Source organism: Calypte anna, chromosome 1, assembly GCF_003957555.1.
Source record: "Calypte anna isolate BGI_N300 chromosome 1, bCalAnn1_v1.p, whole genome shotgun sequence".
Taxonomy (NCBI): Eukaryota; Metazoa; Chordata; class Aves; order Apodiformes; family Trochilidae; genus Calypte; species Calypte anna.
The window spans coordinates 140,762,451-140,785,684 of NC_044244.1; the positions used below are offsets into that span (position 1 = coordinate 140,762,451).

The 23,234-nt window shown below is 43.2% G+C and overlaps 2 protein-coding genes across 7 annotated transcripts in view; one reads left to right on the forward strand and one right to left on the reverse strand.

The window, feature by feature from the left end:
* Positions 1–11,934, forward strand: part of CARS2 (cysteinyl-tRNA synthetase 2, mitochondrial) — a 39,997-nt gene extending 28,063 nt beyond the window's left edge. For all 3 annotated transcript variants that reach the window (XM_030469017.1, XM_030469018.1, XM_030469019.1), the window contains 5 exons: positions 1,260–1,398; positions 3,382–3,505; positions 5,450–5,548; positions 8,681–8,950; positions 11,746–11,934. In XM_030469017.1, coding sequence (XP_030324877.1) covers positions 1,260–1,398; positions 3,382–3,505; positions 5,450–5,548; positions 8,681–8,950; positions 11,746–11,820 — 707 coding nt within the window. In that variant the 3' untranslated portion in view covers positions 11,821–11,934. The remainder of the gene's footprint in view (positions 1–1,259; positions 1,399–3,381; positions 3,506–5,449; positions 5,549–8,680; positions 8,951–11,745) is intronic.
* Positions 11,935–13,130: 1,196 nt separating this feature from the next.
* NAXD (NAD(P)HX dehydratase) overlaps positions 13,131–23,234 on the reverse strand; it is a 52,176-nt gene continuing 42,072 nt past the window's right edge. For all 4 annotated transcript variants that reach the window (XM_030446970.1, XM_030446963.1, XM_030446948.1 and 1 more), the window contains 2 exons: positions 18,185–18,305; positions 13,131–15,402 (listed from right to left, as the gene is read on the reverse strand). In XM_030446970.1, coding sequence (XP_030302830.1) covers positions 15,252–15,402; positions 18,185–18,305 — 272 coding nt within the window. In that variant the 3' untranslated portion in view covers positions 13,131–15,251. The remainder of the gene's footprint in view (positions 15,403–18,184; positions 18,306–23,234) is intronic.

A 23,234-nucleotide genomic window follows, 5' to 3' on the forward strand; every position in this document is an offset into this window, starting at 1 on the left:
AGAGGAAGTGAAAGGGCCAGCAGATGCGGGCTCTTTTAATAGCTCCTGTAGAGCAGTCATAGAATCATAGAATAATTCGTGTTTTAAGGGCCCTCTAAAGGTCATCTAGTCCAACCCCCCTGCAGTAAGGAGGGAAATCCTCAACTAGATCAGGTTGCTCAGAGCCCAATCAAGCCTCATCTTGAATATCTCCAGGGATGAGGCCTCAGCTACCTCCCTGGGCAACCTGTTCCATTTTTCCACTGACCTCACAGTAAAGAATTTTTTCCTAATGTCCAATCTAAATCTACTCTTCTCTAATTTAAAACCATTGCCCCTCATTGCTTGCTGAAGTTAGAGTCCCACTGGATCGAGTGAGGGTGTCTGTGTGCATGGATGCTGTGTTAGTGGGGGGGCTGATGCTGTCTTTCCAGATGGTGGAGGAAAAGCACTATAGGGTTAGGTTATAGCAGATCTCATCATAAAGCAGAACTCTGCTTAGGATGCAATGAATCCTTTTTATTAAAGTTTTATCTTTCTTTCTAGTGCCTAGAAGATGTAACTGCATAAGTTGTGTGTGATGAATACCTCTCCAGGCGTGCCCTTACGAGTTTGAGAAATTTGTGTTTTCTCTAATGGTTGCCTGTAAAAGTTTATATGGTCAGTTTAGCTTTGATATTGTGAGGGAATCGTACATTTAGTGCAGAATCTGGATTGCAAAATTTTAGGTGTGCCTAGATGTTGGTGAAGTAGCCCTTCAACCTGTAAGTACCTGTATTGCTCACAGAGTCATTGGTGAGGGTTAGGTCTCTTCAGAGGTCTTGAAAGACAGCTGGTGGCCACCTGAATTCAAATAGGAGCAAAATTTAGGGGTGAGATTAAAGGTATGTCTTTACAACTGAAATTTGAGGGAATGCTTAGAAATATATCCAATATATTCAGTCCAAGTGCTTTGGAGTAATAACTTCACAGAGAGATTCAATAATGAAAAAAATAAAAATGGAGTAAAGCAGCTGTTGCTTCAGTCAGCTTCCAGACACTTTTTGAATCAATCTGATACCTTTTCAGTAGACTATACTTTGTCAGATGTAGTGATTTAATTCACCTACAGTGCATGAAGAATCGAGTTTTTAATTAAATGTGCAATTAATTGTAGGAACAGTTTGCTGCAACAAATAACAACAAGCTTGTCCTAGAATGACTTTGTTCCAGCATGATGTTCCTATACATGTCAGACAACATCTTCTCTATAGTAATACCCAAATATTTTTTTTTCTTAGCAGTAGAATTTAGTGATGAAAGCATGGATGATGCAAAGCACCTTCTTCAGGCAATCTCCTCATTTATTAGAGATGCAAATGCTTATATAAAAGGACAGCTGGTATGTGACCCTGTTAGAGAAGACATACTGTGGGAAAGGTAAGTTTACCTCCTGTATCTTAGAGATGGTGATTATCTGAGCAATAGTTTGCTTACAGGCTCAGAAGAGTAACCAGTGTATTGTGCAGAGCTCTGTTAAAGAAGCAGGACAAGAAGAAAAGCTGAGAAGCAGCCTTCCCTGCCAGCCCTCACCAAGGGCAGCTTTTTAGTTCTTTTTCTAGCCAGCTGCTTTTCCCCAGAACCTGCTACATTTAGTTCATTGTATTTTTAAAATCTGTGTCATTTATCTAGTGTGCCTGTCCTTACACTTGCATCTTTGCACCTTTTGAATGATGTAGAAAGTAAAGGTGTGACTGAAGTTGTGAGGCTTCCCAGTTTTTCAGAACCCTGTGTTTTAGTGACTGAAGAAGAAAGAAGACAACTGAAAGGTCATATGCCTTGGGCAACTGAGCTTGTAATCAAGCTGGCTGGCACTGTGGTGTGGAGCAGAGAAGGGCTTATTAAGAAGCTGGCCAGGGGCAGAGATGTCACAGGGAAAGATGAAAATATGGTTGCTGTGACCTCGACTGTGATGGGGAGAATCTTTAGGAAAGCTTCCTAAGGTCACCTTCCAGGAGAGAGATGTGCCATGAGTCTTTGTGGGTGCAAAGCTGAGTGCTCTGAGGCTGAGGTTGGAGGGGTGTTAGGTGCCCTGAAGCAGTGTACATGCAGGCAGCTCTGGGACATCTGGGTCAGAGGGGAAAGTGTCTGTGCTGTAGAAGTGAGAGGTGGCTTCCTTCCTTCCTTGTGGTGCAGGGTCCTCATTGCATGAGAGGAGCTTGCAGCCACACTGCTTAAGGTTTGCAGGGGGCACTGAAATGTGCTACAGAGAAGGGCAATTGAATTGACTACCTGGCAAGAGGGAGTCCTTCAGTGGGAGATTGCTGAAGAGCTGTTGGTGTGAGATAAGGCTAAGAGACAGGAGTGAGGCACGTGGGGATGCTGAGGTGGGGAGGCACAGTTTGGTACATCCAGTGATACACAGCTAAATGAAACAGCTCTTAATTAGGAAAGTGGCAAATACTTGGCAAAGAGGGGGAAGCTTTGCAGGGAAGAGTGTAGGAAGGAATGAGTTAGGGGAGCAGACATCTGTCTGGTGAAAGGCAGGCATTCCAGGTAAAAACACTCAGAAACAGGCAGAACAGGGTTCATGAGAGCCCCGGAGGTGCCAGGGAAGATGGATGTTCTCCAGGTAACCCTGAACTTTATAATGAAACAGCATCCTTAGGTTAGTGCTGCCGAGGTCCCATTGGCCTGGCTGTCTGCAGGAGCACACTGCCAGCAGCTGTTTGCAGCCCCATGTTTATTCCTGCTGCTGTCCTCATCCTGCTCACCACAGGTGCAGTGGGAAGCACTGGCTACCTCCAGCTGCAAGTGCTGGTCACTCGCTGGCCTTTGGTGCTGTTACACAAATAGTCCCACCCTATAGCCCTTTCTATCTGGGCCAAGCCAAGGGGAATGCCAGTGCTGAGACTGGGCTCTCCTGGGAAATGAGGAAGCAGTGCCTGCTTCCAAGCTGGATCCTGCCAACAGGATGCGTGGCTGACCCTGAGTCAGCTTTCTTGCCAGACAGACAATGGTGTGGTGTGCACAGTGTGGCTTTGGAAGAAAAAAAATGCATTAGCATGTAGAACAGGTTACTGGGGAAAAAAAAAAAAAAGAAAGTTAGCAAAATCATTAGCATGCTTAATATCAACCTCATTTTCCGTCTGTTTTTAAACGATTAAGGCAAACTTTGCTCTGCTGCTGCTGGTTCCTGTGATTAACAGTGCTTTTGCTGAATGGGTGTAGCACTTGGGATTTTGACATGCATGAAGTTTTCCTTTTTGCAGCTGAAAGATGTGTTTTTTCTGATCAGTGTAACATTGCCCATCACAGGACAGTGTCCTTCCAAGGACTCCCTCAGGCTGAATAGCTGATGAATTCAGCTTACTGCTGGCATCTTGTTTGTCTTATCTTAAACATCACCTTTTCTTCTTGAAGGCTAGCCAACACAAAAGTAACTGTGAAGGCTGCGTTTGCAGATGACTTTGACACCTCCAGGGCTGTTGCAGCAATTATGGACCTCATTCACCATGGCAACAGACAGCTTAAGGCTGTTACTAAGGTAACCCATTAGGATACAGAGATCAGAAAATGACAGCTGTCCACTGTCCTACTGTTTAATGCAGACAGATTAGTTTATTGTTCACATAAGAAACCAGCAGAAACAAAGCTCTGTAAATTGTTGACCTACTGGTGCCCATTTGTCCTGACCGGGGATGGTCTGTGGCTGTTGTTTGTGCTTTGTGGTGTCCAAAGGATATTTCTTTCCTGCTGCCCTATATTATTTATACCTAATGTTTTTGAAAGGCCTGAAGCCATTGGGGCATGCTGCTGATTTTAGTGCTGGTTTTCTCACCCTGCTTCTTAATACCCATGCACAGAAATTCAGGCTGCACTGGGAGATGGGGGGTGGTGGTGTCTGTGGGGGCTTTGGGAGGTAATCTCAGGTGAACACAGCATTCATGGGGGTGAGTTCAGTTGGAGACTTGCTGTTGGCAGATTGTACCTGTGGCCCTCAGCATGCCTGCATGAGTCAGTCTTCAGATGGCTTTTGGCAACTTGGGACCCTATTAAGATCTCTCAATCCTGACAGCACCTGCTAACAACCAGACCTGAGCAATAAACACTGTCTGAAGCACTTCTGCCTCTCCTTGTACCAAGAGTTCACATTCTTGGTATAGGTGGGAAGCTCAGCCTTGTTGCTGTACTCCTTGATTGCTGGTGTCATCATGCCCACCATATTTGTGTTGTAAAAGAAATGTTGAATACCAAGTAATATGTAATTTTTAAGAGAGGATTCGCTCATTGATTTAGAAATCTCACTTCCTCCTGGTCCTGTTTTGGTATTGGCTTTAAATTCTGTCCTTAGCCTCATCTTCACAAAATCACTCTGAGTGAATCCCTGACCCAAATAAGTCTCCAGCAAGGATTTGTAACAGCTTTACCACTCCTAAATACAAGTAGCCTCATTTTGCTAGTTGTTGCTTGTTTCCCCTGAATTCCTTCTGTCAATTATTTTGTTGAGAATTGGGTGGGGTATTTGTGGGGCAGGTGACTCAGGTTTCAGGTTGTGGCAGTGAAGGTCTTCTGGGTGCAGCCAGAAAAACATAACCTCTTACTTACTGTGCACGTAGTTTTTCTCCTTAAGAGCTGTGAGGACGTAAACACAACTACTGATTCTTCTCTATAACCTTCTTGCCATTCTTACCTTAGTTGGCCTATTCCTGTTCCTTTCCCTCAGCCATCTGCTTAATCAGCTCCTTCTAATTCAGATCCTTTGCAAATTTTAGGTTATGGCTTATCACTGGCCCTAGTGGAGATGTTGTATAAAATCCAACACCAGATGCTAATTTGGTTGTGTGTGTTACCAGTTCCCTTTCAGGCAAGGGTTAGTCCTGTAAATTGCTTCTCAGTCTATCATTTAATCTTCATTTGTATTTCTGTTTGTGCAATAAATACAGGGGAAAGAAAGAAATGCATGTGTTAGTAAAAACACTATTTTATTGCTGCTGCTGGTGCTACTGGGGCACAACAAAACACACCATAAGCCATCTCAAAGCAGTCTTCACCTTGTTTAAATCAATAAGACATTCAAAAAAAGGTTTGATGGTGTGTTTTTAATAATTTATTTTACAGATGCCCTTGAAGCTGAGATTTTTTTTCCTTTATTTTGTTGTCATGTACACAGCCTTTTCATGCCCAGAAATGCTATTTGTAGGTATAATTTACTGCACACATGTAATGCATTGCAGCATCACGCATCTCTTCTCACTGTACATGCTGGTAATAAGCACTTACCCTCCCCCATTTACTTGATTTTTTTTTCCCTTTGTGTTGTGAGTTGCTTTTATATCTCCATAAAAGTTCCTGCCTGGGCAGGTGTTACTGATGGAGGTAGATCTATATAATTAGTAAGAGTTTTCCCTTGTGGACTACCTTACAGAGAGATGCTGAGTTCTGTAATATGTGTTGACTGGACAATCTCTTTTGAGTGTTTTTTAAACAGGATGCTGGAGCTCCCAGAAGCTCAGTTGTGTATGGAAGCATTATTTCCTATATAGAAGGCTTTTTTACTGCCCTGGGGATGTCCTTTGGAGAAAGACAGGTATGAAACATCTCTGCTCTGTCTACTAGTGTGTGGTAGCAGCACCAACACTGTATTTATTAGAATGCTTTTCTGAAATCATCAGTTATTTATGGTTTAAGTAAACCTTTCTGCACTGCTTGCAGTTTTCTGCTGTGATGTCCTAGGAGAGCGTGTGAGCAGGTGGAACAAAGTGTGGGCTTTTTTTCTTCATTGAGCTACTCCCGAGTGACTTCTGCAGCAATTGTGCTGTGGAAATGAAAGTCAGAGCAATGAAACGACAAGAAGTTAGAATTGGAGGCCTTTTAAATTGGTCCCCATTATGTGTCTGGCTTTCCCCTGGCTCTTCCTCTTTTTTCTTTCTGATGGTTGCACCAAGACTGACTTCAAAAGCTGCACAAATATTTGCAGTTGTGACCTCCCTGTGCAGCAGGAGCCAGGGTCCAGCTCCTCTGCAGAAAACCAGGGAGCAGGGGAAGGGGATGCTCTGCTTTGGGGCAGGGAAGGGAGCAGGGAGGGGAGGGCATCAGGGGCCGTTGCTGGAAATGACTTACATGTCCTCTGGTGCTTGGAAAGGTGGGAAAGAGGAGAGGAAAGCTCAGAGCCAAACACTTTAGAGGGAAGGGAGTGATAAATACAAACATCTCCTAATGTACGGAAGGGAAGCATTTAAAATAACACAGGGTGTTGAGACTAGCAAGCTGTTATGTGCCTATCTCCTGCTCCATTCCAAGAAGATTTATAATTCCTCTAGAGAATCTGTTCTGCAAGAATTTCTTTTGGGGAGGGAGAGAAGAAGATAAGAAAACAACCTTACTCATCCTTTACAAGTCAGGCAGTATAGCAATAAAGGCATTTATTTACTTTGCCTCCTTGTGGATTTTTTCACAAAGTCTCTTTCAAAACAGCAGTTGGATGTGATTTGGCAGTGTGTTACTCCTTATAAACTATGGTTTGTCATGCTAATTTTTAGTGGCACACTAAGCACTTATACCTTTATTTTTGCTGAAACAAGTGTCCGAATGCCTTTCTCTTTTGCATGCTGTGCTAGTTTCTCTGGGCAGCAGGGTCAGCAGGAGATGTTGGTTTGAAGTAATCAGGAAGGAAGGAAGGAGCTGCACATCAGACTCTGCTCTTTCAGCTTCCAGTAAATGAACCAATCAAAGCTTGAATCAGATGTGTCTGTGGGCTGCTGCAAGCTGGTAAATAAAATGGTGCAGGGATTGTTTTCTGACCTCAAGACCAGCCACGACAGTTTGATGTTCAACCTTTCTTGCCCTTTAGCCAAGTGGCACTGGCCATCAGCTTGCTGACCACCACAGGTCATCTGGATGTTTGCACACAGTCTCTGAGTCTGTCTTGCCTGTACTATGGGATTCATCTTGGATAATTAGCTTTACAGTCTCATGTTAGCTGCCTGTGCTTCTGCAGTAGTTGGTCAGGAGAATAAGGCACCACTCTGGCATAGTTTATCATAGTCTGATGGTTATATAGAATAAGACTGCCTGTATCTTTTTGCACTGGCAAGAGAAGCCTGAAGAGCCACAGGAAGATAGGATGAATGCATCTGAAAAGATCTTTTTCCTCTGCTGAGGAATATTGTGGGTACAGCTGGGGGCAAACAGGTGATCGATCATCTGTGGGATAGGCCAGGGCTGAATTTCTGTATAAAACTTCTTATGAGCTCTTTGGATTGGCTGGGACTGTAGGAGGAAAAATCAGAGATCAGCCCTCAGAAGCTACACAGTGTTTAATGTGGAAATCTGATCAGTTCACCTCCTAAGGCTGCCCCTCCTTTTGGAGGATCTTGCCTTGTCCTGAGTACATGCCTGGTTTGAACTTTGGCAGTGGTGTCTGTAGAGGTGTGTTTCTTCTTCCCCTCATTATTTATCTTTCCTCTCCTTTCTGTATTTAAGCATTTATCCTGCTCTTTTACCTCCCTCAGGTTCTGATGGAGTATTTCTGGCACTTTGATTTATTACCTCCTTCAACCTCAAACTTCTTCTTTAGCACGTTTGCATGTTTTGAATGTTTGGGGAATCTGCTGCCTTTTAGCATTGTGGAGAGCATTGAGCATCTCATGCTCTAGCCCTCCACTAGCTTCCTCCTCACCTCCCTTTCCTCCTCTTTGTTTGCTTCAGTCAGTGACCTCTGAAGCGACTCCCTTTCATTTCCATCCTGCTGTTTGGTGACTAAATACAGTCCCCTCTGGCTTTAATTACTCAGCTGCTTTTCTGCTCCCAGTGTGTGACTGCCAGCAACTTCACCCCCAGGCCTTGTGCTTTACATTTCACTGCTCCGTTGCCTGCTCCCCCTCTTGTGTCTTAGTGATAAAATAATGTGATGCCCTTTTCTTGGTTGCTGGGGGTTTATCCTCCCTCAGGACTTTGCCTCTAATGAGAAACAGGGATGGTTTCTCTGCTGAGAGCAAGACCAGGAATCTATCTGTGCCATCACTAAGGAGTGGCCTTCCTCTTCTGCTGGCACCTCATCTCCTGTCCTGGGTCCCTGCTGCTCCTTGGCCAGGTCCTGTTGGGTGGCTGAGACTTCGGATAAGGCAGACAAGATAAAAGTTCTGTGGTTTTGGGGAGCTTTTCTGCAGACACAAGTAGAAAGGGTGAGCTAGGGACTCTGGACAAAATACCAAATTTTTGTAGTTTGGGATTCCCAAAGAGAGTCTGCTCAAAGGCAGAGTAAGGGGCTGGAGTGCTCTCTAGATCTGCAGACTTTTGCAGCCAAGGGACTATCTGTGCTGGCAACTGGGCTTTCCTTATTGTGTTGGTTGGCTGTTGCCAGGCCTCTTTTCCATTAATTTGTTTAATCCCCTTTTAATTTATGCACGCTTCTGTCATCTAGAAGGTTTCCTGTGGTGATGAATTCCACAGTTGGGTTACACAGCATGTTACATTCACATGAGAGCCCTCTGTGCCAAAGGAGACACTTTTTTGTACAGGAATACACTGAGCTATCTCTGAGCATGCCTCGACTGCAATTTTTGTTCAGCATTAGTGAGACTGTGATGTTTTAATCCTAGCAACACAATGGATAATGCACAACCAAGAGAAGTGACGCAGCCTCCAAAAATGCTGCTCAGTGGGGGTTGATTTTCAAACCGTTCTCAGATGTTTACAGAGCAACCTGTTTGATTTCTAGGTGGCTCTGGGAGGAGGTGATTCTTCCATGCTCTCTAATGTCCTCGATGAGCTTGTAAGGTTCCGTGCAAAGGTCCGAAATTACGCCCTTGCTCTGCCAGAAGCAGCAGCAGCAGAAGCTGTGCCAAAGGAGGGCACCACAGGAGGAGCTGAAGGACCAACACAAGAACAAAAGGAAAGGAGGAGGCAGCTAATGGAGGAGAGAAAACCCCTCCTGGAAGCTTGTGACAGTCTGCGTGGAGACCTTGCTGCTTTTGGAATCCACATAAAGGTAGAAGACAGTAACCTCTTTGTGAGGCTGTTGGTAATTTTTAAGAGTGTTTATTTTTGCCCTCCAGCAGCTTTCTGTGTTGTGCCCTGCTCCTTGTATGACTGCAGCAGCAGGAGGTGGAAGTTGAGCCTCTGTATGGTTGTACTGCTGACATTCTCCCTGTTCCCCCTCAGCCTCGTGTCTCCGTGCAAGCTGTAGTTCTCCAGTTACTAAGGGTGTGTTATTTAGCCACTAAAAATCCTGTAATATTCAGAAATCCCCAAGTTGCTCAAGTCCAGTCCAGACAGAAGGCTATGAGTAATGTGTGGTGTTGATCAAAAGACTGCAGAAGAGCTGGAAAGTAAACTGAGGTGACTTATGAAACTAATGCCTTCTCTCTGTCCTCCCCATGTTCCCCCACCAAGTTAAGTCCCCATGAGGAATGTTGTCTGTCTTTGCCAGCTCCATTCCCAAGTGTTCCTGAGCCATAAGTACTTCCTCTGATTCCTTTACTACGTCTCCCTCCACCTTGCTTTCTACTTTGAGCATATACCTAATGCCACTGTACTTTTCCCTTTCCATTAACCCAAAGGTGTCCCTTGCTCAGAGAAATCCCTTCACTGACCCTCTCATCTCCTGGTTGCAAGGTGCTATGTTCCTATTTTAGTGGGTGCTACTTTTTCCAGTTCCCTTTGTTGCCTCTGTTCCAGCCTTTGTTGGATTGATGTTGCTCCATACATAATAATAATTCTTCTCCTTCTTCACAGTGGCTTTCTCCCTCCCTCCCTCCAGTTCACGCTGCTTTTTTCCCCTCATTTGGGAACTGAGCTTTGCGTAGTCTCCTTGCTTTTTTTTCCACCAGTGAGAAGATATAAAGTGCAAGGACATTAGGGAGTGACAGCATACACCCCCTTTCACTGCTGAACCTGAAAGCTGCCATTTGTCAATGCACCTATTGAAAGCAAATACAGAGTGTGGTCAGCTGTCTCGTGGTCTCAGATGAAAGGGATAGTGCTGATACAAACTGGGGTGAGGGCCAAAGTGCAGTAGTGGTGGTGAGCTGCAGCTGTGAAAGCAAAGGAAGACTGTGGGAAGTTGGAACATCTGCTTCCTTAGCTTGTTTGTACATAGCTAAATCCTTGTTCCATTTATCTGTCAAGAAAGTTTGCAAATCCAAACAACTCCACCGAGGCAAAGTCTTGGAGAAGAAGACTCCCTTTTGATCTGTTTGGCAAAACTACCACAACCCCCTCCCCTTCACCCTTTTGAAGATTGTTTTTGTTTTTAAAGGGATTTATGGATATTTAATAACCTCCTAGAAATTTGCCTTAGTCAGAATTCAGTCCACGGCGTTTAATTCACTTTTTTTGTTTTTTTGTTTAAAGCATTTTTTAATCATATCATCACATCCTCCTCGTACCAAAATAGCTATCTCCTGAAGACAAAACACAGCCACATGGAAAGCTGAACTCCTGCTTTTTTGGCTGGGGTTAAGGTGGAAGTGTCTGGAGGTGAGCTGTGAAAGTTGCCCAACCTTTGTTGGAAGGTTGCCTTTGTCCATCCCAGAAGAGTCCTGCAATCTGCAGTTCCCCACTGGAGCTCACCAGAGCTCACACAGTGACAAAACGTAGTCCTACCCAAAGCAGGGCTCCAGCCACGAGTAATTGGAATTTCTCTTTTCTACCCAGCCTCCAAATTTATGAAACTTGTAGGAACCCCACAAGACACACGCAGTGATGTGTCTGTTAACATGTGCTCCTCTGGTTTTGTGTGGCCAAACTCAATCAGCAACTTCTCAAGTCCATGGGCAGAAGACAAATGAGGAAAACAGACAAAGAGGACAAGCCTGTTCTATACCCAGTGCAGACTAAGAACCCCTGGTCTGGGGCTGGGCAGGGAGGGGTTGGCTGCTCTAGTGTGTGAGTAACAACTTAGAGAATGCTAGTAACTTAATTCCCTTAAAAATTAGCTTTGTGGAAAGGGTAGTTTCATCTTCAGGTTCTAAGTCTGTGACTTCTGTATGCTGGTGTCTTCTTTCAGGCTGCTCAATGCAGATGATGTTCTGTTTGAAGTTACAGAACTTTTAACAAACTGATTAAAATATCCACCAGCCTTTTCAAGTCACGACAGCGTGCTTAAAGTTGCAAGCACAGCCGGGCTACTAAGTCGGATGTAGTAAATAAAAAAAAACCCAACAGTTTTCACTCAATCTAAAAATTCTGTATTGTTCCACCCCCTGTCTTGAGCCAGACTTCGTGTAACATTGTCATGTGTCAATATTCAGATGAACTTTTATTTTCAACAGATACAGTCAAGCAGCTAGATTTTACCTTTCAGAAATGCTCGATTCAACTGTAATAATATCTTTTAAAAACAGGACAGTACTGCATTACAGTTGTTCACATCAACAGGCCAATCTTGTAAAATTCAAAGGGAGATAAAATATGTTAGGCAGGATCTTCTCGTGTCCTGGCCATAAGAAGAGCTGTTTCACCTGAGCCACTTAAACATGAAAATGTGATTGCCTGTGTTTAACAGGATTTCCTTGTGTGAGAGACTGCACACTGCTGCAGCATCCCATGCTAAGAGGTGACATTCCAGTTGTAGGTTTTTTTCTTCCTGAACTGGAAAAGAATTTTTGGGACTTAAAACTGTGAGCAACAGCACTCCCAGGAGATGGTATCCCCAAACTCTTTTGCCTGATTGGATGAATAGCTTTTCCTGTAGGAAGCTTGGTTAAAAACATGATACCTACACCTGTATTATGCCTGTGTGCTTTAGACTGCTGTGACTGACCTGCTTGTTTCTTCTTGCAGGACAGAGCTTCTGTTTCAACCTGGGAGATGGTGGAAGGAGGGCAAGCAGAGCAGCAGACTGAGAAAAAAAGTTGATCTTTCCTCCTTGGACTTGTTTTTCAATTCACCTGCTTTGGCATCAGCTGTAAATACTGACTCTTTCCAAATAAAAGCTTTGTTGGCCATTCTGTTCCAAAGATAGACCATAAACTGTGGTACTACTATTTATTTACTGCCAGGGAAATAAACACAGGCCTGGTAGCAGGTGTGCACACAGTGCAGGTGCTGCAAACATCCCAAGCACAGAGCAGCTGCTGCGTTGTCCGGCGGAGGCCTCGGTGAATTCTCGGGCAGGGAAACGCCTCAGTTGCCTCAGCTCTGCTCACACCCTGCTCTGCTGAGCTGGCACTGAGAATTCAACCACTGAAGACGGAGGCAAGAACTCAGCCTGTCTTTGAAGGTGAAAATACTTTGTTTTACACCTACTGGTTTAAGCAATGGTGTTCCTCTGGGATACAGAAAATACTTCATTTTACACCTATTGGTTTTAGCAATGGTGTTCCTCTGGGATACAGAAAATACTTCGTTTTACACCTATTGGTTTTAGCAATGGTGTTCCTCTGGGATACAGAAAGAGGTGACATTTGTAGCCTTGATGTGTGCAGCCTTGATGTGATATGTGCAGCCTTGCTGCCTTGGTTCTGGCAAAGCTTTTAACCACAGTATGATGGTATCTGGTTAGCTGTATGGCTTGGTGTCTTCTCAGTTTTCCTTTTGTGCAGCATACATCGAGATTTTTCTAGCACTGAGAGCACAGCACGCTCCGGATCTCTCCCACCAGAATTGGGAATACAAAATCAGTATGTTTAATTAATACCTGTTCAATTAATCTTTATTCTTTTGCCATGTTTGTGTTGAAAAAAAAATAAAAAATCCCTTGGCTGGTGTGGCAGAAGCCTACCTTACACAGGAGGTTACCTGCATGCTAGCGACTGAGTTTACATGAGATGCTTGTCCTTCCCTTTAAATGAATTTATGAAAAATACTTTCTTTAAATGAATTTATCAGAAGATAAAAACAAGAACATGGGTTCCTCTGCAAGGAATTTCGTTTGAAAATACAATTCACAGAAGTAATCAGTTCAAAAGGATAAATGCTTCCTTTTGAGAAAAAAATTTGTGTAGCTGTTTTTCTCTTCCCTTTCTGGGTTATCAGTACTCCCAGAGAAGACCCTGGGGGGGGGGGTCTTTGCCAGCACTTTGGCAGGTGCTTACCTGACACTGTTGGTATTTTAAGCCAGCTAGGCAGTGGCTGTACTTGCTGTAAACTGAAATAAAAGGCCCAGAGTCAGCTGGGCTTCTGTGGGAAATGTGATGGGAACACACCAAGCGAAGTACACACAGTTGATTTGCTATTATTTTTATTTCCTACCCAAAGAAACTGCTACATTTCCAGAATGTTTAAAAATGTAACAATTTGTATACATTAGTGAAGAACAGTTACAACTTCTGTGTAGATTTAAAACCAACAGGGCAGGTTGAAATCTGTACTGAGCTGTTCATCGATTGACTTCGCCTACAAATGCTATTTAGATTATCATACCATTTGGTTCTAAATACCAAAAAAACTGCTCATTTTAAATGAAATCCAGTAGCTGTTTTAAAATCAGTTTTTACTTTCTGATTTTATTTAAAGGAATCAAGCTTCTCAAATAGTTTTATTGGGGAAAACAATTGTAGCTTAGTTTTTCCCCAAAGATGTACACAGTTTACAAAACTGCTTAAATTAAACACCAGAACCCCATCTCTTCTGAGCAGACTTTGCTTTAATTGAAAAAGTCTGTGAACCCTCATAGACCAAAATGAACAAACATTTAAAAACCTATTTTAAAAATAGGTAACTGGTTTAAAAAGAAAAAAACAAAACAAAAACACCCAAACAAAAATGCATCGGGGTGAGGTAGTAGTCACAGTGCATCCAGAAATATTAACTATAAGGGCTGAAGGGAAACACTTGGAGCAGCCTTTCTGAATTCAGGTGCTTTCTGTGGGCAGCTATTGCAAGGTATGAGAATGCAGCCTGACCTGAATGCAGGACACCACATTCCAGCCTAGAGCTGGGTGACTGGAGAAGCCTGGCTGCAGTGGATAGCAAGATGTATTGCAGTAACCAGACAGACACATTCTGTGTCTGTTCCTGCACTTCAATGAGTACATACACTTGGAGCTTGTAGGTTTAGGGGCAAAACCCACTGAATTTACTTAGCCCCTCTCCGCCCCTCTCTCCATATTGGTTCAATCCCTAGAAGATCTGAGTTTTTTTAAAATTCAAAGAGATGATATTGTGCAAATATCCCAAGCAACCTTCCCTTTATACCTCACTCTCTTCTGTACCTGCTAATGAGCCAGCTAAGTATCACCCTAGCAGCAGACATCCTGCCTCTTGCTACAAGCAAGCAAAAGCCCCTGAGCCCAGGTGCTGCACTGGGAGCTCAGGTGCCAAGCAACATTTTTCTACTCTTGCCTTTTTGACTTGAGTTGGGCTGTCCCCCCACAGCAGGGGTGCAGGGGATGTGTTGCTGGCTGCCATTTGTTCCCTCAGTTCCTGTCCCTGCTGGGTCACAGACACCCGTGTACCGAGGTTGATCTTCACAGGGCTCTAACTCAGCAGCCAACGTGAGTTTTGAAATCATTTCACTCTTCCAGGATCATGGAGAGGTTGGGCCAGTTCAGTTTGGTATCTCTTAAGTTTCTTAGCTCACCTGGTACCTCTCTCCAAATGCTAATTTCAGCATACTGAGTTCTAGACAAGGCCCATTAAAGGAACAGAAAATGTTTTCAGGAAAAAACAATTAGTGTTTAATGCTAACATACCCACAGTATATCCTTATTCTGCACTGGGGAAGCTTTCCAGAAAAACCCAGGATGCTGGAGGAAGGACTGTACTGTCCCAATAAACGCTGCCTCTGGGACTGGGAATGGGAAAAGGCAACTAATTACATTCAAAAGCTACAGCAACTCTCATGCATTCCCTTTCCAAAGAGGCTTACTTTTTGCTTCTTAATATACTAGCATGGCAAAAAAATTTAAGTGCAATTTCTAATTCTAGACAGAGGATCTAAGAATGAAAACATGACAACCTTGGTGCAATCCAAGAAATTCGGTTGAGCTGGTGGAAGAATTTTACCTAAGTATCAAGTGCATTTATTTATTTTTTTTTTGCTGTTCACACTTTAGTTATTGCTCAATAACTATCAAAAAGAACAGAGGAATACTTTCAGTTTAGTTTTATTATATTATAACAGATCTGCAACTACAGCTTATTTCAGCCAAAACATTTTTGTATTCCAAACTCTTAAAAAATATCTACATTAATCATATTTTTCTATTCTTAAAAATAAAAAAAATCTACCTAGCATACCAATGCTGCTACAGCACTTGAAAGGGTGCATTACTTATGTAAATTCTACTTAAATGTAATTACTCTTGCAGTCATTGTTCTTCCTCTTTGTCTCTTCTGCTTTGGCTTCAGGTTTCAAAAAGTTTGTTAAAAGCTGTTCCAACTTCTGAAACCATGTCAGAGGCAGTCATTGAACGTCCGAATTTTTGAAAAGCTTGGTGGTTAGACTGCCTTGTCAGAGAGCAGGCTCCAAATGCAGCCACTAGAAAGGGATTTTGACTAAAAGGGAAAAAAAAAACAACACATTATAAACAAAATCTGAACACTCTTGTGTGATTCAGAAGGTGGCGGGCAAAAATCTTTGTACCCATAAGTGTTTGTCAGCATTGTCAGGAAGGCCTCTTAAACAAACACCTGTATTTTGCAGACTTGCATTGCAGAGCCAAATGTTTTTTTAACAGTTCCCTTCCCATGGCACAGCATGTGACTGAGCGAGAAACACCAGGGCTGAGGGATGCAAGAGGAAAACACGCTTGCTTGCTCGCTTAAAAGGTGTGCAATGTGTGTTCCATGTCTGGTTTTACCTTTGTGAAATTTCATCCATTCCTTCAGAGGAAAAGTGCAGTGTCATATGGCAGCCTTTTAACTCCCTTTTTTCCCCACTCACGGGTAACTCAGTTTAGTTCTGTCTGGCAGGGAGTGGGGGAGGGACAGGAGGGTGTGGACAAGAAATTATTTTTATCATAGAATCATAGAATGGTTTGGGTTAGAAGGGAGCTTTGAAGGTCACCTAGTCCAACCCTGCTGCAGTGAGCAGGGACATTTCAACTTGATCAGGTTGCTCAGAGCCCCAAAAGCCTCACCTCGAATGTCTTCAGGGATGGGGCTTCCACCACCTCTCTGGGCAACCTGTTCCAGTGTCTCACCACCCTCACAGTAAAGATCCTCTTCCTAATGTCTAACCTAAATCTACCCTCTTCTAGTGTAAAACCATTATCCCTTGTCCTATTACTACATGCCCTTCTAAAAAGTCCCTTTCCAACTTTCTTGTAGGCCCCATTCAGGTACCTGAATGTCACTGTACTTCCTCCCAGAAGCCTTCTCTTCTCCAGGGGAAACACCACCAACTTTCAGCCTGCCTTCACAGGAGAGGTGCTCCAGCCCTCTGATCATTTTCATGTCCCTTCTCTGGACCTGCTCCAGCAGCTCCATGTCCTTCTTGTGTTGGGAGCTCCAGAGCTGGACACAGAACTCCAGGTGGAGAGTCACAATCACCTCTCAGGCTTCTTTTGATTCAGCCCTGGATGCCATTGTCCCTCTGGGCTGCAAGCACACATTGTTGGCTCCTGTCCAGCTTTTTGTCCACCGGGGCCCCCAGGTTCCATTCCACAGGGCTGCTCTCTCTCTCACAGCATCCCTCAGCCTGTACTGATAGCACAGACTGTCTATACCTAAGTGCAGGACCTTGCACTTGGCCTGGTTGAATTCCATGAAGCTCACATGGGCCCACTTCTCCAGATCCCTCTGGATGACATCAGATGCCCAAATACTGCTCTAAAACAAGAGCACAGCTTCTGGGCTCAAGACAGCTAAAGCATCTCTAAGGCTACCACATAACCAGGTGCAATATACACCATACTCCAAAGACACAACCTTAGCCTCCTGCCTACCAAACACAAGAGCCCATCTACTATACCATTAACACCCTTAAAAGCCAGTATGTTCTGTTCTTCATGTTTCAAAATCCTGTCCTGCACAGACGTGTTGTGAAGCAACAGAGTCAGGTATGAGCATGGAAGGACTGGCTGGGCTGCCTGCAGCCTACAACCTGATAGTCACTGAACCGAAAAAGCTCCTTCTCTCCTGAAACATGCAAGATAAACAGAATCTGTACAGCAAGTGTTTGAGAAGGGTCACCTTAACACCACCACAGGAGACAGGATGTATTGCTGATGCCAATTATGCTCTCTCCCACTTTTCCTTCATCTATAAAATAATGGAGTTTCTGAGTGAGCTGTTTTGAAAAGCCACAGGAGCCCCACTCAGGGGCTCCAATCCTGGAGAACATGTGCTGTGTTTGCTCATCTCTCCAGCAATTTTCTACTGTTATGTTGCACACCACACAAAAATGAAGTCACCACTTTAATGAAGCAAAACAGTATTACCCTCTTAGTGGCATCTGCAACTTCAAATACAGAAACAATCTTGGTTTCATTTTTCATTCAGGGTTACCTGAGGTTCCAGAATTTCAAGGTCAGGTTCAACTGGCCACTTACTCTTTTTGGGGGACCTAGCACAGTGCAGTCCAGGAAACACATGCACAGCCTGGTTAACTCCTGTGGATATCTAACTGTGCATATAGCATCCAAAAGACTACTGAAGATCTCCACTCCTAAAGCTTCAGGCTCATTACTCACTGGGAAAAGGGACTCATTCCCCAACTTGCTTGAGTCAGGGTTCCTTTCAACTTTATTTAAAGCACCTAATTTCACAGACACCAGGATATATGGACCAACTGCTCAAATGGGAATTGATGTCATTTAACAAAAGAGCCAAGAATAAGGTGCCTGGGCGTGGCTGCTATGGGTACAACCAAACTAGAGCCATCTGGCCTCAAAATGGCCCCACTCTTTGAAAATGTGTTTTATTTGCAAGTTTTACTTACCTGTCCCCCTGAATTGCTTAGGTACAGTGCTAAATGACATATTTTTTGAATTCCTGAGATGTTTTTTCAGTGACTGCCACCTACTTACTCTTCATACTTTCTGACTACATTTAATTATTTTGAAAACACAGACGTGTATGTTCCTGGAACTGATGCAGGTTCACATACTTCTGCCTTAAGCTTGGAAGATGTTAGATTACTGAAAATTTTGTCTCATTAGAACTATAACTATTATGTAGACAGCTCTAGAACACCTTTACATTTTTAGAAGTATGTGGATACCTTCGTCCTAATGACTCCAATTTCATTCAGCAATGTCTCTAGCAGGTCTACACCAGCTGCCATACGAGAACACCGACTCACAAGAATTAAGAAGTTATTGATTAACATTCATACCCATTTGTTTTTTCTGCTCCAGCAAGAAATGCCCAGTGTGCTAAGACTCCGAGAGAACCAGAAAGGAGGTCCCCCTGTCCACCACATCTCCGGCTGCTTCCTTCATGACTGCACACAAGTACTATGAACAGACAAATCAAAAACAAAGTCATGTACATTTTTTTCTTCTACTTATAATTATCACTGTCACTGTGAGGTTTAACCTCTGAGGCACACAGAGATTAACAGATGAGAGATTAATCACAGGCAGTGGCATACACTGAAATAGGCAGGTCTTAGGAAAAAAAATATAATTGCATTAACATTTAAAAAATACTTTTCTAATTACTCTTCAGTCCTTTACAAATAACATCACACAGCGTATACACTTTCTCCACTCAGCTCACACAGAAGATTCAGTCTAATGAGTTCAGCGATTCATGTGAGCTGATGCTGCCATGATGAGCAATTGGACCAGATTCCTCCACAAAGCCATTGCACAGATGCAGCTCTCCTGAGTCTCTGACCTTCAGAGTTTACAAATGTAAAGCAAGGTGTTCTACAGAGAGCAAATGGAAAATAGAACTAAACCCTCAAATCTTCTGCTGTGCCTGTCAGAAAGGTATTTAACTGAAAACAGCCTTTTCCTTAGGCTTTGTAAACACCATATGCAAAGAGAGATCTTTTTCTGCCGATCAACTGTGTCTTCGGCATCCGTGTATGTTTCTGTCAATAGTATCACCATGGGGAGGCTCTGTCATAATATCAGATGTTACATTTCTATTTAAATATACCAAGGACCTAGGTCAAACTGATCACTTTGTGGGATTTTAGCTATGAAAAATATGCAAATGGTTTCACTAAATTTAACTCCTTTGTTCTCCACTCTCAACAAGCCCTAGCAGGAAGCCTGAAGGGTATATAAGGCATACAAAAAGAAAATACCATCAATTCTGCTGCCTTTTCCAAACTCTCTTATGGGTATGTATCTATCCTTAGGTTTCCTTCTTGCTAGGCTCTGAAAAAACTCAGGAGAAATGTATTCCTAGGAGAAAGGAAGAGCTGGCAAAATTCAGAGCCTTAGTACAACCAGTCAGCCACTGCCCACTGACTCAGGTTCAGGACCATGCAGACCATCAGCTGGGTGCTCCTGAGCATGCCAAGTACATAAAGCAGAAAGCAAAACGTTCCTTGTACAAACACCTCTTCCATCAGTTTTCTCAAGTCACCTTGTCTGGGTTTTGCCAAGGTGTATGAACAGAAGAGCTCAAGGGTTATAGAGGGAGTACTATCCATATTTTTAAAAGGAATTTTTCTCCTACAGAGTAATGGGAAAAATCCGCACAAAAGTGAATGACTCACAGGTAAACCCTCTTAAATAACAAGCCGTAAAACGCTCCTTTGCACAAGGAAACCCTTTTCCAGTCCATTTGCATGGTTCATTTCTGCTTGTTGTTACTTGGTGCGGCAGAGAATTGCACTTCACTCCCATTTCCCACTGATTTTCCCAGCAGTAATCGCTGGGCTCGGCAGGCCCAGGCAGTTGTGCATTTTTGCTGCCACTGGGAGGGCAAAGATCCATTTGTCACCAGGAACACAGCACACACCACTGCAGCACTGCCAGCACTTAATTTTCCCAATCACTCTTCTCCCCTCCCTCCCCCCCCCCCCCCTCCCCCAAATTAAGATTCTGGTTGGGTTTCTCAGTAAGCAGCAGTTAATGTCAAATTTCACAAGCTCAATGCTCTCCTGAGTTTGCTGTTTGAAGAAGGGATGCCCTTTTAGGTGGTGTGGCTATTTTTTTTTTTTTAAATAAAAAAATACAGTGCTTTGGAGAAATTACCTCTAATTCTGCTACTTTGAAGATGGTATCTCACAGAATTTTCACTTTGAGGGCCTGAACTCCTGGCAGGAGGCAGGATGGAAATCCTCTGTTCAAAAGCTTTGGGGCCTTCTGACTGACAGCTGAGCACAAGCCCCTGCTTATTAGCTGTATGTCACCATCTGCCACTATTCTGTAGCTCCACAACCTTCCAGTCACTTTTGAGCTGTACAGGAAAGCAAGATCTCAAACTAGGCCAATTATAATACCCTGCTCCCCCCCCCCCCCCAAAAAAAAAGTGTTCTTTTGTTTGCTTTTTTTTTAAAATTAGGTCTCAAATACATGCAGGCAACAACAAAAGCAGACCTTTGTACTCTGCACAGAGATGCTGGAAAACAAATCCACGTAATAGCTTCAAAGAAGCAGAACTAGAGGAAATTCACTGGTATGAGGGGGGAAGGTATAATACTTGGGCAATTCTTGTGCAGAGGCTCAGTTCCTCAAAGTACATTTCAAAATAAAGGGATGATGAACACTGCAACAGGCAATGGGAAAAAGAATGAAGTACTCCTCTGAACTACAGTCACTTGTTCAGAGCTTTGAAAAGAAAAGAAGGAATCCCACACTACTGTAAGGCAAGCTGGCACGCTGCCAATCCCATACAGAAGAAAGTCTTCCCGATGCTTTTCCCAGACTTCTCCTGGAACAGCCAAAATAACACTGCTGCCTTCCCACTCCCCCAGCCCAGCATCCCCCACTATGTGTCTGTGCCCTGCTGTGAAGAGAGCTCAAGCAGCTCTTTAGGACCGTGGGGGTGATGTCCTCGTGTGCTGCTCTGAGCAGTGACAAGAGTGGCAGTGTCACTCTTAGATGGACACGGCTGAACAGTCAGCGGGGATGCCCAGAAGGCTGAGGTTCTGTTCCCTGGAGAGATGCAGGACAAGGCATTTACATGAGGATGGAGCATTTTTTGGTCCATAGCTCAGTGAGTTCAGCTAGGGATGAACGTGCACATCAGAAAGCCTTGGAAAGCAAGATACCTGGATGCTGGACAAGAGGGAAACTGCGAAGACTGAATCACCACAATATATCAGTGTTGAAAGGCAGCAACTGGGGCTATTTAAGGTCACTGAGTCTCACACTAGTCGAAATCAAAATAATGGAGAGGCTCCTCTGTGGTTCAACTGATGGACCTTAAGAGCTCAAAACCACACAATTAATGCTGGTCAAACTGCTGGTGCAGGTTGTCTTGTTTTGTTTTTCAACAGGTCTAGGCAACCAAATCTGATGTCACTATTTCACAGGGTAATGAACCAAAAAAATACCACTTGAGACAGCCTTCTCATAAAAACTGATTCATACTCAGTAACTTTCTGATAAAAGAACCCTGCTCCTAGCACTTACCCATGGAGCATACATATACTGTCATCAGAAAATACTAGATGAGACAAAAATGTCATAATTGAAGAAATCAATGAATGAAGTACAGCAAGGAGACCTGCTCAAGTCCAAACAACCACAGCCCTATTCAACAGTTTAAACATGATCTCAGCAATTAAATGGGACATAAATATTGCCAGATTTGTACGCAGCAAATGTACCACATCACTCACATATAGTGATTTCTTCCTTACCCAGTTTGTAGAAACAATCTGCACTGAAATATGAGTGCAACAGACACAGAAAAATGAAGGCTGGTGTTGTTGGCAGAATAATGGAAAATAGAAATTCAAGAGCTTTATATTTTACACAATTAAAAATTCTGCCCCAGAGTTCCTGGGTAACTATGGCCAAGTCATTTAGCAGCTCTATGTTTAATGTATTTCAGGCCACAAAATAAGTTACCATCTCTCCCTTTTCAGCAATTGTTGAAGATATGATAAGCATTAGCATTTGGAGAAGCATTCAGACCATGCTGTCATAGGATTCCATTGACAGCAAGTTGTCAGCTGAAAAGAACTCCCAGCCCAAACCGTGCTGTTTGGTCAAAGCCCAGAAGAATGACCCACTTGCAGGTTCTGTATGCTTAATTAAAAAAAGCAGTCTGTTATGTAACTGAAAATAGTTGTCTTTTTTCTTGGAGGAAAAAAAATCAGTAGTTTTGCTGAGATTAAGTGCTACAAACTAATGGGGAAACATGAGTTTTGATATGGCTCTACGTACAACACTAGCTCCTAGACACATTGCAGTTAGAAAACTAAGCCCATGTAGTATAAAAAATAGTGTGTGTCTGTGTGTTCTTGATTCACAATGTTCACACAGTAATGAAAAAAGCAAGACAAAACAGGGATTCATCAGAACACAGAATGTGAAATAAGGAATAGCTGGTTAAGGCTAAACATGTAATATTGATGATGACAGAAACGGCTGAAGACTCTGTGTGAAACATGACATTTACTGAAACTGCAGACCAGAAGAGAGCTTGGAGATTAAAATTTAATCCCCGAATCTCAGATGCTCTGACCAAGTTCTTTGCTCTTGTTTTCCTCTGACAGCACTTATCCTAATGTGCTCAGGAACCCTTGTATAAAAGGTACACCCATGCTGACTTCTGACTTGATCCAACTGGACTGGATCAGCTAACATCAGGTACACCACAGAGTAACTGTACCATCATTAAAATGAAAGGCTTAAGATTTCCATCTTCTGTGCAAAATAATGTCCCTATCAAGGACCATTTTGCTCCATCAAATACAAGTTTCACATTTAGACCATTATCAGATCTCGAGTAAAAACCTTTTTACCAGTATACATCTCTGACCTGTCAGATACTCATACTGGTAAGAAATTTATCTTTTTCCTTTTGCAAGTTAATTCACAAAATCACATAGCTGGAGATTGCAGGCTCCCAGAAACATGTCCTGGAGTGCATACAGACTGGAAAACCAAGATTAATGACTTTGGCTGGAGAAATCACTCAACTGGTGTGGAAAATGTAAGTTGGCTTTTATATAAAGGGTGCTTATACTTTTATATTCCCTAATCACACTTTTAAAACTTAGATAGGTCCTTGAGTGTGAGACACCAGGAAATTTAAGCTAAAATAAAACGATCTAAATTTTACATTGCTTTTCTTGGACAGGTGTAGGAGCCAAGGGACGGCTGTGGTGACAAGTGAGCAGTGCCAGGGAGACAGCAGGATGGGCTACACATGCAATGGTGAGCACAGAGGTACTGTGGGCAAGGACCACAACCTCTCTGTTCTACTCACTTTGCAGAAACAGGACTGGAAATGAAGGTTCTGCCTCT